The sequence below is a fragment of the Phalaenopsis equestris genome, unplaced genomic scaffold (genome assembly GCF_001263595.1).
Source record: "Phalaenopsis equestris unplaced genomic scaffold, ASM126359v1 Scaffold000002, whole genome shotgun sequence".
Taxonomy (NCBI): domain Eukaryota; kingdom Viridiplantae; phylum Streptophyta; class Magnoliopsida; order Asparagales; family Orchidaceae; genus Phalaenopsis; species Phalaenopsis equestris.
This window is the reverse complement of record NW_018164444.1, coordinates 56,982,797-57,003,472: the sequence shown is the minus strand read 5'-3', so window position 1 is coordinate 57,003,472 and position 20,676 is coordinate 56,982,797. Positions and strand designations below refer to the sequence as shown.

Here is a 20,676-nt window from a genome sequence, read left to right as displayed (position 1 = left end):
AAATCTATAAAATAAAATAAGCGATTGAAAAAGAATCAAATTAGCATCTTAACTAATTGACACCTATTAAAATGATAATAATAAGTTGTAAAAAGGCATTCTAGTAATCAAATAATATAAATAAATGCTAAAAAATTATTTCATGGAAATAAATACATAATTGTAATAAACTATAATACATAATTGATTTTAATTTATTATATTTTACTATTAAATATATATATTTAAAAAAAAATATGCATAATCCATTTTCTAAGATAAAATCATACATGATCATACATGATTTAACCTATCATCGAACTTACTACAGAGTATTTAACAAGTTCTTTCTTATACAATACACTAGTTTGTTCATGAACGAAAATAAGCATGTTAGACCATATTTAAATTTATTTATTTAAACTTAGAGTTTTTAAAAATATTAAAATTTTTTAATTTACTAATTTGAATAAATTTGATCGAGTATCAATCAAACTCAAACTCAAGCTGTTCATTTAGTGCTAGTTCATTTACAGCCCTACTAATTGATGCCCAGAATTTTATGCCACAATTTAGTCATGAATTCAACACTAAACTTTCAGAAGGCTTAGCATGCCATGTATTATGATCCTTTATAAATTGATATATAAACAAGATTTTCTTCAACAACATGGACTTCTAAACCCTTAAAAATGAAAGGAAAAAAAAAATTGAAATCCTTAAAAATCTCATTTTGTATGTGCAGCCATTCTCAGGAAACCATCAATTGACAACCATGTTAGGGAAAGTTAAATTTAGCTGACAATGCAAATTCATGTCATCATAAGATTGATGGATCCTTGTATCTTTTAAAGATGAGCTCTATGTCATCCGCAACTTCTGGCGGCAATCGTCTAGGAGTCGATATAAATGCATCAATGTCTTCTTTGAGCTGATCAAGTGAGGTCGCGCCGATGATTGAACTGGTCACAAAGGGGCGGTCTCGTACGAACGCTAGAGCTAGTTGGACTGGGGTGAGGCCATGTTTCTTGGCCAGTTGAACATATAATTCAGTAGCTTCCTGCAACTCAATAAGAGATCAAGACGAACATCACAAAAAAAGAATTATAATTATTTGCAGTAGATTTGTGATAAAGATTCAACCTTTGATAATGAATTTTTATATCTTGCCATGTAGCCTGGGAAGAGGTTAAGCCTGCCCTTTGTTGCAGCTTCAGAATTTTGGTCTAAATACTTTCCACTCAGATTTCCACCACCCAATGGAGAAAAAGCAAGAAATCCTATGTTGTAGTTGTTGGGGTGGCACACTTCAATAAGATCAACTGTAGGAACAGAACAGATTTGAAAAAAATAAATATTAAATCTTTCTTGAGTAACCCGTTTGGGGCTGCTTATAAGTGCGGGTGACATTTTCCAAACGCCGCCTCACCGTTTGGAAAACATGTTTCAACAACTTATCCGAAAACATGGTTGGATTTTTACACTAAACGCAGGCCACGGGTCGAACCCCGCGGGCCGCGTTAATGATAAGATGCTTATCTGGATAAGCACAAATTTGCCCCAAACGCACACAAAGTGTTGTAGTTGGTGTTTGAGATGGCTTCTTCATATTAGATGAAGTAAAGCTTCTCATTCTTTTTGTTCTCGAACCATTAATTCAAAACATTTCATGCCACTCACAAATAAATTTTAGTTGATGTAGAATAAGATGGTATAGTTTGTGTAAAACCATTAGGGATCTTAAAAAAATGATTTGATCAAGTATATAAATAATAAAAGCAATAAGTTCATACTACGGTTAGTGCAACTCTAGCAATAAGAAGTCAAATAACGTGCCTTCGAATCGGCACCTAACAAGCAAGCTGTAGTTGTTCTGAATGCTAATGATTTTTGGGAGTCCTCCGATCTTTGCTGCATTGAGAAACTCCATGACGCCAAATGACGTTTCATTTGATACTCCGATATAACGTACCTGGGAGAATGAAATAGAAAAAAGAGGCCTAAGAAAAAATAAAATAAAATAAATAAAACAATGAGGCCGAGTACTAACTACATTTTGAATCAAACCAACACTAATCTTGTAATCATATGCAAAATTTCTATATATTTATATTGTAGTAATTGTATTGGGATTATACTGAGTGTTATAGAAGTTTGGTAATAGCAATTAGTTACCACAAAAATATTAGTAACATTGGAAGGTGTTCCCAGAGTTTGCGAGGTGTTTGCTTAGAGGTGCTTCTTTTGCCCATATAAAGGTAAGGGTATACTCTTCCTTGAAAAAAGAGTGCAAAGGTATGGCCCTTGAAGGAGAGATTGAGATGAGTTTTTTCATTTGCGAGTTGTGGTGCAATGAACATGAGGGAAATCCTAAGTGCATCATGTGCTTAGACATGGACATAGGTTGGTTAGAATACCAAACAACATAATCATGAATTGATTCATCTTGCTTTATAGTATTGATTTACATTACTCGTATTTATTTTTACTTAATATGCTTGATGATAGATGTAAAACTTGCTTCATCTTTTGAGTAATGCTAATTGTCTCCATTAAGCTTAATAGTTGTATGCATAAGCTCTTGGCACAGATTTGCTTATATCAACATAATGAATTTTGAGTAAGATTTAAAATTACGTAATTAGGTATTGAGAAGATTTTCATCTATGAGACAAGGCATAAACATCAAGGCATTTTGAAGTGCAGGTCTCGAGACCAAAAAATTGTGTAAAATCAAACTAAAGGTAAAAAATTAAAACATTAGCACCTTAAATTATAAATATATTCAAAAGTACATATTAACAACTTAATATAATAAGAAGTGATAAATTACACATATATCAAGTGACAAATTATGCAAGCAGCAAAATATACTCAAAATGTCAAAACATCTCATATATGGTTGTCACTCTAGTTTTACTCTGTTATTTTAATCTCCTCTATGGCCTTGTATGTATTACTCAACTCTTCATGAACACGTGAACTCAAAGCATACATGGATGACAGTTTCGAACTTCAATCATAAGCAACTATGGAAAAAATTATATTGAAGTAAGAAGAGGAGATTGACATATTGAATGAAATGACATTAGCATACAAAAATCTCCCAACATTCATGCAAGCATGTTTGTTTCTTTCTCTAGCATGTTCTAGAAACATCTTCTGAGATACAAGCTGTCACTCCATGACCCTGAGTCATCCTCCATATTTACCATATAATGATCCACGGGACCACTTGCACCTCCAATAGATATTAGTGGAAATGATGATGAATCTTTGACACGGAGCTCACTCTCATAATAAGAGCTAACATCAACCCCACCATCAAATTATCACCATACAAGATGTTTTGAAATCATCGACTTGTTCATATAAGAGATCTCTTTTACTGCTTCTGACACATTGGCATAGCGTGAAATATCCATGTGTGAGCCAGTTCCTCCATCTTAATTACATTCTTGTGGTACTTGCACAACAAAAATAAATATATCTGATTGTTTCATCAAACGTGAGCACGTAGCTATCTATGTATCAGAAATTACTCGCCTAGCATTTATACTCAGCCTTCATGATGATGCTATAGACTGCAATTATTGAAGTACTAAAAAGATTTTAAAATAGACAATCCCTGTAGCACTCGAGGAAACAAATCTACAATGTGCGTAATTCCTTATGAAATGAATGGATTCAATAGTTAAGACTTTATTCAATACTACCATATAAACTAGAATGTTGAATTAGTTGCTTTGAATTCGTTTGTTGGATATAAAGTGTATAAATAATTAATAGGCTAAAATTTATTTGAATTGTCAATCAATAAAAGTCACCCCGTTTAGGCTTTGGGCTGCTAAAATTTCAGGACTGGTTGCCATGACAATATTATACAACAAACCTCGTCCATTAATAAGATGTGCAATGTCTTCTTTCCATTAATAAGATGTGCGATGTTGTGGTATTGCTAAAGAGTAAGTGTAACCGAATTCAGCTCCAAAATCTAAAAAAGCAGTTGAAAAGAATAATGCAACAAAGAAAACGAAAGTTTATAAAACATCAAATAAAAGATGAGTAGCACAAGCAACTTTTGCAAATGATGTTCCTGGTAAGGAATTTTGATCAATCGGTAGATATCTGCTAAGAATCTTCAAGTTGAAACATCGTAAGCTCTCTATTGGATCATGTAAAAAAAAACACTTGCATTTAGTAGAAAAATAGAATATAACGATATAAGTGTTTTCAATTAAGAGCGATGATAAGCTCAAATTATAAGGCTATCTACACTTACAATAGTATATTGACCATACCTTTCCATCATTGATGAGTTCCTGAAAAGCCCCGAGTTGTTCAGCAAATGGCACACTTGGTCTCCACTTGTCATAATTGTACGCAAATTCACCAAATAATGGAACATATCGATCTGGCCTGATGAAGTATCATAAACTACTTAGATCATGATTAAGAAGATAATATAAAAGCAGCCCCAATAGAATCTTTTGTTATTGGTTGGCTAGTAAAGAAAATGGTATGTAACAACTAAACAATATAATGTCGCTGTAGAATTTTCTTAACAAAACTAAACGTTACAATTATTTTATTTTATTCTGTTAATATTTTTTATTTTATTAAAAATAGAAACATATCCAAATATTATATTGATGAGAAGATAAACACTTAGCTATAGAATATTTTGGGCACGAGGTCAAATACCAATGTAAATCATTACAAGAAGAGAGAAATCCTTCACGATACAATCGTCATATCTTTAATTTGAGACTAAGGCCCTCGAGGTTATCAACTTGAGCCATCACTTAACTAGAGGATACCTAATTTTTATCCCATGAGGGGCAATCAAAGGCTCCAACACTAAAATGTGGTATGCTGGCGTGTACAATGTGCCCCAAAACTCAATAACCATAAATTGAGCATAATCAAAAGGTTTAAAATACAAACACGCACATTACATCACGTAATCTTTAATAACATATTAAACCTCTACGAGTTTCTTTACATACAGGGTGTAAAGACCTGTCCATGTTGTTAGCTTAGGGTCTGTTTGGGGCAGCTGCAGCTTATCCTGATAATCTGCTGATGACCAGCTGATCCGGATAAATTGACCGGATATTTGGTTGGAGCGTTTTGAGAACAGCTGATTCTGGATAAATGACCAATATGCCCCTGTTTCATTTTGATTTTGTAGACCCATTCATGACATCATTTTGACAAACAGATGTTGTTTGTTTGCTAATCATAAATCCTCACAGAAAAAATACACGAAATTAACATATTCGTGGAGGTAAAAAAAAAAAAGAGTACAGTCAAAAAACAACGAAGATCGAAGAAGAAGATCGGGGTAACGATTCTTCCAAACCAAGAACAAAAAATCAAACCGATGAGAAAGAACATCAACCCAATTCCTACTTATAAGTACGCAGTTGAACACATAGCAAGAGACGATGAAATAGCAAGAAGTCGCATATAGCACCTCTGCAAATGCCGAAGAAGGAAGACTAGAAATGCGAAGGAATTGTTTTACCTATTGAGAGAAATGTCGAAGAAGGAAATGTCGAAGAAGAAAAGAGGGAAAACTTCAGGGATCGTAGAGGAGAACCGCTTAGGGTATGCGAAATGCGAAGGAGACCGAGAGACTTCAGGGATCGTAGAGGAGAACCAGCGAGAACTTCAGGGATCGTAGCGGAGAACCGCTTAGGGTATGTGAAATGCGAAGGAGACCGAGAGAAGGCGGATGCGTATAAGGGCAGGGTCACGGGGGTAATACTTGGATCGAAAACGCGGACAGGGGGGGTTGTCCCGCGGTCCGCGTCTTTTACAAATTTCAAAACGCCGTTTTCAATAATCTCCCAATAAGTGCGAACCAAATAATGAGGCGGCGTTTTCAAAACGCCGCCCGCACTTATAAGCTGCCCCAAACGGGCCCTTAGACAACATATAAGAGTTCTACATACACATACACTACCTTATTTGGCTGCCATAATAATATAATTATATCACCCATAACAATCTCCTAATAGCGGTGTAATCGTGTTACCCTAATAATATAAATATGCATATTTTGTTTTTTGGGCTACCCTAAAAGTAGTGTAATAGGGTCCAATGCCCTTAATATTCCCTTCAACCAATAGAGCCTTAAGTATCAATCCATCATAGGCTTTCCCAAAAAATACATTTTTAAGACCACTTTCATGAGAATATCCAACATCACTAGTAGGATGGTAAATCCTATCCTCAAGCAAACCTCAAACAACGGTTTAAGTCTATGTTTTGGGTTTTCAAATCAATATATGCCATAACCTAGTTAACCCCATCGATATATAGCCAACAAGTCCATTGGATCACCAAACATAAACTAGGATCATCTCTAAAATTAAAATAGGTATTTTGTCGTATGCCTATGGTTATTTGAGAGAGTATGATAACACTTTGAGATGGCTTAAATGTTTAATGCAATTTCTTTCTTCAGATCACACGGATCCTCTTTTTATAGCTATCTTAGAATTAACTAGAGATTTATATGACTTCCTTTATTACTTGTTTATATGTGATTTTATTTTCTTTATGGACAAAAAGCTTATGTTCTCTAGGAAAACTTTAAAAGCTAAAACTAATTAAAATAGTTTCTTTATCACACTCTAGCTTCTTTTCTACTAAAAAATGTAAAAGATAAAAACTACCATGATTTGCCCTGAATGATATCTCAAAATTTGGCTATGCAACTTCCGATCATATGCCTTGGATATAATTGATTGAACCCAATCAATGCACACATATTGCATCGTCTATATCGTGTCTGTCAAGACCCGACCCGGTGCTTGGAGTTAACCAAGACGGGAATGAGCGGTCAGATGGTGAAAATCAATTCTATGTTATACTATTTTCATCACAAGCAGTTTATTATTCAAATAATACGTTAAAAAGCTACTAAAGAAAGCAATAAAAAATTAACGAGTAGAAATTTTTACATTTCCGTTTGTTATACTCGTCTTCTATACACATTTGTCCCTCTTCTGTTCATCTTATTCCAATGTCTAAAACCTAAAAAAAATATTAAAACAAAAAAATGACTTATCTAAAGATAATCTAGCTGCAATCACACTTCTAAACTACAGTAATCCAAGAAAAAGAATACAATATGCATGCTGATCTTTCATATCTCTATAAGAAATCTTTTAATATGTTAAGCTTTTATATTTTTATAAGAAATCTTATATATACTAATGCATATATCAATTACCTTATTCTAAATGAAAATACAATAATCTTATATATGCATTTATCTTAACTTTTACTTTATACTCCTTATATTTCTATCTTTGTGAGGATCACCATCAACAAAACCTTACACAGCCTTGGTCGTTATTGTCTCGTCATCTCCGGTTGGCACAACGATAAGTTATCTACACATCATAATTGTCTAGGGTGGAAAGACTTTTACCTGCTTTTGGTCAATATTATCTCATCGGCATATCGGTTAGCAATGTAAACATCACAATTGTCTTAGGAGATAACATCTGGTCTACTAACCCCTGACCGATATTTTGTTCCATCGGCACTGCGGTTTTTGATCTAGCCATCATAATTATCTGGGCAAGGGTAAAAAAGCTCTACACGTGCGAGTATATTGACGTTCATTTCCTGTACCATTAGGGGGTGAACTGTTTTTCTAAATATGCACATATAAACATTCATATATAAATTATTTCATTCATTATTCTGAGACATCTTTATGCATTTACTAATATGCAAGCTTACGTTGTTATGCAATTATTTATCATGCATATCTTTCATATCATGTATATCTCTTGTATCCTCTTGTCTCATACATCATGCATATTTTTTTATTTAACAATATGAATGATTTGATTAAACTAGGGCATACACGGATTCAAAAATAAAATCTGAAATAAAGAAGATTACTAAAATTTAGAAACGCAATTACTCACACCGGTTACCAGGCTAGATTCTTGATTTTTAGTATATTGTTGGACGCTGGATACCACCTGAAATCTTAAACAACTTAGGAATTCAAGATATCGTAGTTCATAAAGTGATTTAGCTCAAAATATAATTGATTTGCCAAAACATACCTTAAACAACCTTCTCGGCAACTAGCCCTTCTCCAAAGCTGCCAAATCTTCGTATTGTGTAATTGATCGATCTCCTTGTACCAACCTAATGAATTTATCTTGCATCTGTCTTCTAGCTAACAATAATACAAACTAATCCCTAAAAGTTTTCACAAACTCATCCCACTGCACAATGTAGTTGGTTCTGCCTCCAAACTTCTCATCCATCTGTCCTTGCCACCATCTCTCAGCTTCTCCCTCAAAAACAAAAGTGTCAAGGGTAACTCTTCTCTTCGGTGGACATGACAATCCATCTATAATCTTCTACACTCTCAAAAGCCAATTTTCAACTTCCACTGACCCTCGAGCTCCAGAAACAAAGGTGGTTTCATATCTTGAAAAAGCTTCAAGTACTTATTCATTGGCGCTCCTTCACTGATACTAGCATGAGATTAAGAATTTTTAATCAACTGAGTCACAACATTCATCATATCAGAGAATGCAACAACATTGATTGTGGCATTCTGGGGTAAAACATATTTTACATTCTCATCTTTTGCCTCTTCATTCAAATCACCCATAATTCAAAAAAAAAAAAACAACCTTATAATTTAATTAGACTCACCTAAAATTTTTAATTTATATAATTTCAAACTTAATCGAGCTATAACATTTGCTATAATCTAAACCTCTTGCTCTAATCAAAATCACTGTTCTAATACCACTTTTATCACGACCCAACCAGGTGCTTAGAGTTAATCAAGACGGACCAAGCGATCAGACGATGAAATTCAATTCCCTGCTATTCTATTTATATTACAAGCAATTTAATATTCAAATAATACGTGAAAGAGCCATTAAAGAAAGAAAATAAAATAACCAAATAGAAATTTGTACATTTTCGTTTGTTGTTCAAGTCTTCTATACATATTTGATCATTTTCTGTTCATCTTAATCTAGTGTCTAAAACCTAAAAATAATATTAAAACATAATGAGTTATCTAAAGATAACCCAGAAGTAATCACACTTTTAAACTACAATAATTTAAGAAAAAGAATATAATATGCATGTTGATCTTTCATATCTCTATAATAAATCTTTTAATAAGTTAAAACTTTCATTTTTTTATAAGAAACTTTATATATGTTAATGCATGTAAATGAAAATACACTAATTATACATATGCATTTATCTTAACTTTATTTTTACTTTATACTTTTAACATACATTTTTGTCTCTATGAGTATCACCGTCAACAAAATCTTACACACTCTTGGCCGATATTGTCTTGCCGGCACCCATCGGCACAATGGTCTCAATTGTCTAAGGTAGAACTTTCAGTTGCCTTTGACAATATCATCTCATCAACATAGTGGTTAGTAATGTAAAAATCACAATTGTCTAGGGATGTAAGCTCTGGTCTACTCACCCAAGTAATCTAACCATCATAATTATTTGAGGTGGTAAAAAAACTCTACGCAAGCGGTTGCACTAACGCCCCCTGTCTGTACCATTAGAGAATGAACTCCTCTGAACATGCACATACAAACATTTATATATAAACTATTTCATTCATTATTTTAAGTCATCTTCATCCATCTACTAACATGAATATTTATTTTGTTGTGCAACTATTCATCATGCATGTCTTTCATATCATGTAAATCTCTTGTATCGTTCATATTTCTTATCTCTTGCATGTCTCTTACATCACACCTATATTTTTTTACATGTCTATCTTACATATAATATCTATCTAAATATCATTCATCTCATACATATTTTTTCCTATTATGTTTATCATGCATATATTTCCTATATAACAATATGAATGATCTGATTAAACTAAAGCATACATGAAGACAAACATAAAATCTAAAATAAATAAGATTACTAAAATCTAAAAACGTAATTACTCACACCAGTTGTAAGGCAAGGTTCTTGATCTTTAGTAATTTGTTGGACGTTAGATATCACCTGAAATCTTAAACGACATAGGAATTTTGGATATTGTAGTTCATAAAGTGATTGAACTCAAAATATAATTGATTTGCTAAAACGTACTTTAAATATCCTTCTCAGCAACCAATCCTTCTCCAAAACTGTCAACTCTTCTTCTCTCTTCTTAACTTTGCTTACTCCCTTTTAACTTTCCTAAATTCGTGCCAGAACCCCTTTCGAAGACCCACGAATCAACTTTGTCACTTTTGACACAACTTTGTCTCAGCTACGGTGATTGGAGATGAAAAAATGTACGATTCGTGACAAATCTCAAAATGTAAGCAAGAAAAACGAAGTGAATGTCTTAAATATCCCTAAAATCCAATTTACACTTATCGATTTCGTATTGGAACCCATAAACCTAGCCGATTGCTGCTCACTGTCATGCGTCTGTGCACAATCCCAACTCCAGCTACAGTATTGGACGTGCGGGTTCCCTATGGCCAAAAAGAACGATTGGGGAAGGAAGGGAATGCTAAAATTGGCATGAGAGGGGTTTACACTCACAGATTTCTCCCTCAAGCTCCCTACCGTGAACTGCAGCTCACAGACCGCCACTCACCCTCATTGTTCTCGCGAAATTCCTCTGCTAAGCGTAACTGAGTCGCTTCCTTGAGGGAGAGGGGAAGTAAAGGGAATTGGGAGATCGAAGCAGAATTCAGAGGCTCTAAAAGCCCCCATTCGAGTGAACCAACAAACAAATGGCACTAGAAGTCGGTGAGGAACAGTAAGGGCATGAGAGTTTAGGAAATAATTAGGTTTAATTAAATTAATTAAACATATAACTTTCAATTTTTATATCTCTAAAACCGTTCATAATTTATATATAGTATATTTATTAAATTTATCGTTTTGATGCGAAGAATTTTATAAAATAAACTCAATTGAAATCAGAGGAATCCAAAATTTGGGGTACATTTTAGATCGCCAAAAATTTTACTCGATTTTTCAAAATGGATTATTACAATGTCAGCATATAGAGTTATAATCATTGCATTCTTTTCATTGCAATATTACCCTCACATGCATCGTTTACTCCGTAACAGTAGATATGTTGCATTTCATTGAGATTTGATGTCACTATTTTAAAGCCATCTAGAGTTAGAATGCATCCCTCTTCTAGTGGGTATAAATTCTATTGTCAGTCTTAAGTAACCCTTCCATGTTATAACACAAACCAAAATGGCTTCACATAAAACTAAGCCTCTTCATCGGTCTAGGCAATTTCCTTTTGGTTGCTTGAGAAGATTGTAAGCCTTAATTTTGTTGATTAGCCTCTTCTTGGAGAAATTCCTTCGTTTCTTGAAGATGATGTTGATGTTATCAAGCTCTCTTTGTTTGCAAGTTTTAATATACTGTATATCCTATTGAAATTGTTCTACGGTGGTTAGAATGAGTATCTATATCCTATTTTATTGAATCCAGAACCATGAATGAACATCCTTAAACAAAACTTTTTATGCACAACACTCAGGGATGTAATTATCATAGGGCTTGTGCCCATGGAAAAATAGATCCTTCATAAGTAAAACAAATCATATTTGAAATTTTGTTTTGGGTAGAGGAAATCTCTGAATATCCAGTAACACATATTTTTGTCTTTTGAGTTAACGGAACGGAGTGAACCGCTCCACCTTCTGCGATAGTGCAGTCCATTCTTAATGAAGTGCAAGCCAAATGTATACTTGAATTAATCCACCTCTCATTGAAACTTAAGCAGAAAAAAAGGCCTACAACCATTTCGATCTTTTGGAATGGTACAATCCAACTCTTTCATATGCACACAAAACTCTTTCAAAGCCCACATCCATTCAGTCCTTTCTCTAACTCATAAGCCTTCATTACTTGATAAATTATTATCCTTCAAAAATATTATCTCTTATGTCAATGTCTGAATTTAGAAACTCATCAACAACAAGATTACCAACTCATCATCAAAAAGATTACCAAGTTTGTATTCAAGTATTCATTATGGTATGCAGAACATCTTCATTTTTCGATTGCAAATCTTCACCATCAAATGCACTAATTATGTTCTTGCCCGCAGCATAATGTGCGTTGTCACTATCATGCCCATCAAAACCTAGGTTATGACAAGCAAGCAGTCCTTTTAGAATGACCTAGGTCTAGACTCACATCCTCCTTCAGCACATATTCACCAAACTCCATACCCTTTGCTTGATCAACCACTTCACATTTAACGTAGATATTAATGTCTTGCTAGCCCTGTAGACTATGAAAATCAAGCATCCTGAACACATCCATATCATTAATTAGTTTTGCAATTCGAACAAATATACATTACCAAACAACAAACTCATGCACATCGAAAACTTTACCAATGTTTTTCTTTGCAAACTCATCATCTTTAAAATCCAATATTGAGTACCTTTCAACCTCAATATTTTTAATTATCCCATAGCCCCTCAATCATGTGTGGAATGAGAAAAGCTTCCACCAATGCCGAACCCTAAAAACTGTTTATTTGAATCCTCAATTCTATGAAAGCAAATAAGTGGCATGAAGCATGAAATGCTCAAAAGTTTCCAAATACGTCTAGGAAAGTTGAAATGATAAATTGTCAAGAAAACCCTAAAAAATTTAAGAAGAATCTATACATCCAAAAATAGTAAACTCAAATGATACATAACCAAAAAATAAAAAAATAAAAAAATAAAAGATAAAACTTACTATCAAAGAAGTTTACAAAAATCATCAAAATCAAGACACCTTTGGACAAATATGAGCCAGGAAAATCCTTAATTTTGGTACAAGAATAGATAGGAGTACCCATAGAATTAATATCCCTCCGTCATATTATAGTACCTTCTGTATTTTGATGTTAATTCAGAGGAGGTTTTAAGAATGGATCACAACAAGACAGAGTTTAGCTATTGAATTGTTCGTTTTTCTTTAACAAGAAACCCTAACAAGTTTCTGATAAGAGAATACCCTAGGTATCAAACAATTTTTTAATGGAATAACTAAAATATAGAGCAATATGTTATGTTAGTCAATCTCAGGAATCTAATTATAGTTTTTTTTTCCCTTTAATGTTACCACACCTCATTTACCATAAGTCTTGCATGCATTTTATCTTAAAAGTGATATAGAAGGGTTAGGAATGAAATAGGATTTACAAAAAATGGCATGACTGAAGTTGTACCAAAAAGGTTCATGTAACATAAAAATTATACAATAAGTAGATTATAAATAGAAGTCCCGAGTAAATCATGTTCAAATAGTAACCTGATTTGCATGGGTTAATAATTTAAGAAAGTTAAGGTTGTTTGATCGTATTATTCTATCCTTCAATTCAAATTATAAAGGGTTGAAGGGAGAAAAAAATAGAAAACATACCAATGTATTTGAAGCAAATCAATGTAATCAGTGGACAGTCTCTTAAGACTCTTTTCTACACTCTCCTTCACATTTGTAGCATCAACTCGCAAGACTTGTGCATTATCACGAATGTAAGTAGCTTGCTCGGAGTAACCACAAACCTTGGTAGCTAATATTACCTATAAATCAAAGAAAAAACAATATTAAAATTAAAATAAAAGAATCCTTATTTTCTTATTAACTAGATCCTTCCTACAAATTCTTGCCCTTAAAACATGCATTATTTGTTAATTTTGACTCTCCTTTAACAAATGTTAACTATTGATTATTTATCCCACTCCTTTACCATCATAGCTTCTCGACATTAATTCTAAATCTCAACCTATCTATCTTCAAAGATTCATGCCAAAATACTTGTAACTTTCATTTTGTTTCTTGCTGCTTAATTTCTCAAACAAAGACACTTAACATTTTATCACTAATTTTTTCACATACTTCATATAAAATTACTCTTTCCATGCTCTAAGTAAAGAGATTTCATAGGTAATAAGCCAAGTTATAAAATTCTAATATATAAGAAACATGGCATTGCTCTTTCATTCATTATAAACTTCGCCACAATAATGAAAGTTTATGAGATATCATTAAGATACCGTTTTGCGCCGCATTTTTCGCGTGGTACGGCCCTAAAAAGCTCTTTTTTTGTCCGTTTGAAAAAATTGGTGTGGCGGCGTTTTAAACAAAATTCAGACATATTGTTGGCCACGGGTTCGACCCTGCAGCCTGTGTTTGTATTTATTTTTGCCCGCCTTTTACTAACCTACTCCCTCTGTCACGACCGAGCTTCTCCTTCCCCTCTCTCGTGAACGAGCTTCTCTCTCGTCACCCTAGAGGTAAGATCCCCGCTCGCCTCCTCTTCGATCCGTGAGCTATGTTTCGTCTCTGTTTGGCTTCTTTACTCTCCCTATACGCTCTGTTCTTCGTATGCGCTTGACTCTTTTGCTCTCCCTCGGCCCATAGTATTCTCTACCACTATTCTCTGGTATTATGAGTTTGCGATGGTTTTTTGAGCTCTATTCGATTGTTGATTTCCGTCTAGTTGTTCACTGATGTTAGATTTTGCAATTTAAGCGATTTAGGTTTTTGCAATTCATGCAATTTTGCATTAGTGTCTGATTTCCTTTATTGCTGATGAGGTGATGGCTTTTACTATAAATTGGGTGGTACTGTGGTTGCATTTTGGGAAGGATGTTGTGATTGTGGTGTGGTTGTGTTGTGGTGAGGACTACTTGTACTGTGGATGGTTGTGTGGTGGTTGTGGGTCGAGTGGTTGTGTGTGGGTTGTGGTGGTTGTGTTGTGAGTTGAGGTGGTTACGCTGAGTGGTTGCGGTGTGGTGGCTGTGAGTTAGATGGTTGTGGTGTAATGTCTTGTGGTGTAGTGGTTGTGAGTTGTGTGTGGAGGTGTGGTTGGGTGGCTATGTTGTGGGGTTGTGGGCTGTGGTGGTCGTGTTGTGGTGTGTGGTGTAGTGGCTGTGGGTTGTGTGGTTGTGGAGTTTTCTTGTAGTGTGGTGGTTGTGGGATGTGTGTGGAGGTGTGGTTGGGTGGTTGTGGTGTGTGGAGGTGTGGTTGGGTGGATGTGTTGTAGGTTGTGGTGAATGTGTTGTGGGTTGTCGTGACTGTGTTGTGGGCCGTGATGGTTGTGCTGGGTTGGGTTGCTGTGGGATGTGTGTGCAGGTGTGGTTGGATCTTTGTGGTGTGGTGGTTGTGGAGTTGTGTTTTGTGGTGTGGTGGCTATGGTTTGTGTGTAGATGTGTGTTTGGGTGGCTGTGGGTTGGGTGATTGTGCTGTGGATTGTGGTGGTTGTGTTGTAGGTTGTGGTGGTTGTGCTGTGAAATGGGTGTAAATGGGATAAAGTTTGATTTGTTTCCTTCCATACAACTTATTCTTGAAAAGGATTGAATAGTGCGATATGCTTGTAAATGGGGAAAGTTTTAATGTGATAGGCTCCAAGGATAAAGGAAGAGGTATTTAAAAAATAGTATTACAATTGATTGTGGTTGGAGGTGGTTGCGGTGCTTGTGGTTGTGTGTGGAGGTGGTTGTGGTGCTTGTGGTTGTGTGGAGGTGGTTGTGGTTGTGTGTGGAGGGGTGGCTGGGGTGGTGTTGTGGTGGCTGTGGTTGTGGGTTATGGGTGTCTGGTTTTGTTGGCTCATGTGTGGGTTGTTGTTGTGTGTCGAGGTTTGGCTCATGTGTGGCTTGTGGTTGTGTGTGGAGGTTTGGCTCTGTGTGGAGGTGCTTGTGGTGTCTGTGGTTGTGTGTAGAGCCTGCAGTTGTGTGTGGAGGTGTGGCTAGGGTTGTGCAGTGGTGGTTGTCGTTGTGTTTGTGTTGTGATTGTCTGGTTGTGTTGGCTCATGTGTGAGCTGTGGTTGTGCGTGGCGGTCTGGCTCTGTGTGAAAGTGGTCGTGGTGCTTGTGGTTGTGTGTGGAGTTGTGGTCTTATGGTGGGTTTGAGAGTTCTATGATGAGATGCTAGACCTCATGGGTTCTTCTGGATGACCTGATTGTCGGCATTGGTTAGTGTTAAATGTGAAATCCTATTGAAGTAACTAAATTCCTCCATTTTTTTTGACGATATGATTTTTGAGGTTCTTCTGGATGAACTTTTTTTAGTGAAATGCATATGTGACACATGCGAGCTTGGTATTATGTGGGTTAAAGGCAACCAAACACACTTTTTTAACAAGGCTGTTGTCGTCTTGTAGTGACAGATTCATTGTTGGTATACTGAGTTCTCTGAGACCTCACACATAATTAATTATTTTAGAAGAAAATTTTCACTTCTGTTATGACTAATGGATTGTCTTATAAAACATTCAGGAAAGATAAAATCAAAGATTTTTTGTACCTCCCGAGAATTGTTGTGCCACTGTAGACTTCAAAATTTCTTGTTAACGTCATATCAGCCACAAAGCTATGGGAGACAGTCATACAGATGCCCGCGGAGAACTATGGAGAAGCGTGACTTCTTCCGGTGGGCAGACAGACTGGTAGATTCCACCACTGAGAGTGATCGAGAATTGATAGTATCCTTGGAGGACGGTCTGGATCGTAACATACACCGTCTCCATTTTAAAAATAATATTATCATACTATTAAATGTTATTTTAATAGTCTTTTTTTTATTATAGTAATGATGATACTCACTGTTAAGTGAGACATATATTTTTTTTGCACTGTTATGAAGTGAATTTTTGCTTCTAAAGTATCAAATGTACTGTTATGACAGTTTTGTTGCAAACAATATTCCTACATAAAGGCAGAATGATCATTTGTTCAGAAATAGTTGTGCAGTTATTTTTAAACAACAATAAACAAACAGTCAGTCAACTTATCCTCAACATCTGATGCGCATCAGCTTATTAGTAAGTTGCAACTGCCCCAAACAGACTCTAAGTCTCGACAATCCAATTTAAAATCTAGAAAATAAAAAAAAAATAGAATAAAAATTTTTTTATAGAGACGGTCTCAAGTTTTTTTTGGGTACTAAACAATATTTGTAATTAAAAAAAAAGAAGAATAAGACTTTAGGCTAAACCCCAAACATATCAAAGTCAAACTAGCCATGTGGCTATTTAAGCATTGTTCCCATTGATCTTCTCATTTTCATTCTGCCTCCTCTCTTCTCTTCCACTTTTTATGCTTCCGCTAACATGGACCTTAACAATCCTACCGTCACACTGGAACTGGTCTCCCTTCAAGGGTGACTAAGGAGCGACAGAGGCGGAAAATTCGTCCAGACTCAATTATCACCAACACTCGTTATGACCTGCAAGTGGTATCAATCATAGTTATTTGATGAAGAGAACAATGGAAGAATGTTGAATATAAAAAAGTACGAAAGAGATAAAATACGAATTAATTTATACAGAGCTACAGAATGAATCTGGGGTGGGTATCCCATACGACTTATGGTATCATGCATGCACAACACAATATTACATGATAACTTACATTTAAATAATAAACTGTGCCAATACAGATGAACATGCCTAGAGATGAATCAAAAGGTACTGAGGGTCAGTCTCATAGGTCAAGTGTAGAGCAAGAAGTAAGATCTGAAAAATGTTTTGAATAGAAATGCAAATTAGAATAAAACGAATGAAGACACCAAAACTACTATGCTACAGGACATCGTTCAATTGATATTACAAGTGGTTGAAAAAAATGACTGCTATCGAAAAATCCTCCACCAATATAGGGCCCAAATTTGAAACTAGGGCAAAAGTGGATCGACACTTGAAGATATTTCAATCCTTCAAGCCACCAGAATTCAAGGGTAAAAGTGACCTTACAGTTGCTGAAGATTGACATTTGAAGAACGGAAAAACTCCCGATGGTATGATTTGTCCGAAAAATAGAAAAGTGGTACTAGCTATTTTTATGCTAGAAGGCGAGACAAAAAGGTGGTGGCAGGCATAAAAATTTTAGTTGACACCTCTTCCACAGCTTCAATAGGAAAATTTATTAATTCCTTCAAAGATTGGTTTATTCTGCCTTCAACCAGATTAGCACTGCATGATAAGTTCTTCATCTGACGGGTCCAAGAGTTAGGCAATATGGGACAGAATTTACTTATCTTTTCAGATATGCACCCTATTATGTCAGTACCCATTAAGAAAAATACCACAAATTTCTGCATGGTCTTAAAGATTAGTTGAGGTCGGCTTTGGCGCCATTTGAAATCAGTGATTTCTCTGTGCTAGTTGAAAGAGCCAGAAGAATCGAAATTAAGTTGAACTTTTCTAGTCAGCAGTGGCAACCTCAGGCAAGTAAGCAAAAGAATTTTAGTAAGGAAGACTACTTCCATAGCAATAAAATTAAATTAGAAGGTAAGTAGAAGCAGCCTAAGATAGAAAAGTCAATTTGTGAAAAATGTGAAAAAAGACATTTTGGGTAGTGCTTAATTGCTATAAGAAAAGGCTACAAGTGTGGACAGTCGGGCATATCCAAATGAACTGTCAACAAGAAAAGAAGAGAGACAACGGATTACAAACAATTTAGGGACATGGACAACCCAAAAAATTTTTGAAAGGCAATCAGCCTAACAAAACTCAGTTTTTTGGAAAACCTTCAATGCACACAAATGGTGAAATTTCATAACGCATAATTGAGCAGCCATTAAAAGCCCGAAACTTTACAATTACACCACAAGAATCCAAAGAATCTAAAGAAGTGGTTACATGCATGATCCTAATTAAAAATCAGCCTAACACTGTTCTATTCGATTTAGACGCATGACATTCTTTTATTTATGATGAGTTTGTTGCTATGTTTACATATTGATATTATGCATTTTACTCGTTTTTTATGTGTTATTATGCCCTCGAAATATGGTTTTTCGCCAACAAAAAATGTGAAGTGCATGTCCATGTTCATGATTAGAAGTTGCCAACGAAATTGATTGTCATACCGATTCAAATCATTGACGTTATTTTGGGAATAAATTGGTTGGTAAATCATTTTACTAAAATTGAATGTTGCAAAAGGCTGGTGAAATTGAAATCGCCAAGTGAAGTCAATTCTATCTTATGCGATCAAAATGCACGATCATTCTTGCTTAGTGCGGCAAAAGTTGGGAAATATTTGTGAGGTTGTGAACATGTGTTTTTAGCCAAATTAGAAGTGTTGAATAAAGATATACAGGAATTGAAGAACAACCCAATGGTTTTAGAATTTTCCGATGTATTTCTTGAAGAATTGTCAGGCTAACGCCAGAACGAGAAGTAGAATTTGGTATTGATGTGCAAACGAAAACGTCTGCAATATTCAAATCTCCCTATAGGATGACTCTGAAGGAATTACATGAATTGAAATGTCAGTTACTGGAATTGGGTTGTTCCAGTATTGTTCGTTGAAAAGAATGATGGATCAATGTGGTTATTTATTAATTACAGAGAGTTGATCAAGATGATAATAAAAAACAAGTATCATTTTCCCAAGATTTACAGATTTATTTGATCAATTAAAATATACTACTGTATTTTTCCAAATTTATCTGAGATTGAAATATCATTAGGTTAGTGTCAAATAAGCAGGTATAACTAAAATAGCTTTTGGGAACAGGTATGGTCATTTTGAATTCTTATTTATACCTTTGGCTTAACCAATGCTCTTGTAAATTTTATGGGACTAATGAATCGAATCTTCAAGCCACATATGAATATGTTTGTTATTATTTTTATTGATAATAATGATATATTCAAGTATTGATGATGATCATGCTCAGCATCTGAAGATCGTATTGGAACTGTTTAGGCAAAATCAGTTATATGAAAAAGAATTTAAAATATGAATTTTGGTTGCAAAGTATTGTATTTTTAAGACACATTATCAGTGGTCATGTAATTTCTGTCAATCCTAAGAAGGTGAAAGCAATTGTGAAATGACATGCTCCAAAAAATGTTACTGAGGCACGCATTTTTCTTGGTTTGAAAAGATATTACAGAACGTTCGTAAAAGATTTTTCAAAGATAGTTATTATGTTATCCAAGCGGATGAAAAAAATGTTCAATTTGAGTGGACTACAGAATGTGAGCACAGTTTTCAAGGGTTGAAGAAATAATTAACCACTGCTCCAGTGTTAGCTCTTCCATCAGTAAAGTGAGGTGTCATTAAGAGGCTTCATTTGTGTTTTAATGCAAAATAAAAAAGTAATAGCTTATGCAACCAGACAATTGAAGCTGCATGAAAAAAATTATCTGACGAATGACTTGGAGTTAACTGTTGTAGTGTTTGCTCTCAAAATTTAACGACATTATCTGTATGGTGTGAAATGCGAAGTATTAACTGACCATCAGAGTCTGAAGTACATTTTTACATAAAAAGAACTAAATTTAAGGGAGCAAAGATGGTTAGAGTTGTTCAAAGACTATGATATGAACATACAGTATTGTTCGGGTCAAGAAAATGTAATTGCTGATGCATTGATTCGTAAATTCATAGGTAGTGCAAGCTGCATTATTATTCAGAGACCAGAGCTGATTAAAGAAATTGACGTCTTACAGCTGGAAATCAGAAGATCATGTGATATGGGATATTTAAATGACAGTGCAACCAACTTTGATGGATAAAATTAAAGCAGCTCAGAAAGATAATAGTGAATATCTGGAACTCCTGAAGCAATGTCAATCATGAATGAGTGATATGCATGTTGATGAAGATGATGTTATTAGAAGCAAGCTACAGTTATGGGTACCTGACGATTCGAGTTGAGATAG

The 20,676-nt window shown here is 34.8% G+C and overlaps 1 protein-coding gene across 1 annotated transcript in view; it reads right to left on the bottom strand.

Annotated features, from left to right (window-relative positions):
* Nucleotides 1–590: 590 nt before the first annotated feature.
* The window catches only part of LOC110018100 (protein tas), a 57,590-nt gene continuing 37,504 nt past the window's right edge, over nucleotides 591–20,676 (bottom strand). The window contains exons 4-8 of the mRNA XM_020715340.1: nucleotides 13,420–13,580; nucleotides 4,281–4,398; nucleotides 1,816–1,951; nucleotides 1,123–1,301; nucleotides 591–1,039 (exon numbers count right to left, since the gene is read on the bottom strand). Of these exons, the coding sequence (XP_020570999.1) occupies nucleotides 800–1,039; nucleotides 1,123–1,301; nucleotides 1,816–1,951; nucleotides 4,281–4,398; nucleotides 13,420–13,580 (834 nt within the window). The 3' untranslated portion in view covers nucleotides 591–799. The remainder of the gene's footprint in view (nucleotides 1,040–1,122; nucleotides 1,302–1,815; nucleotides 1,952–4,280; nucleotides 4,399–13,419; nucleotides 13,581–20,676) is intronic.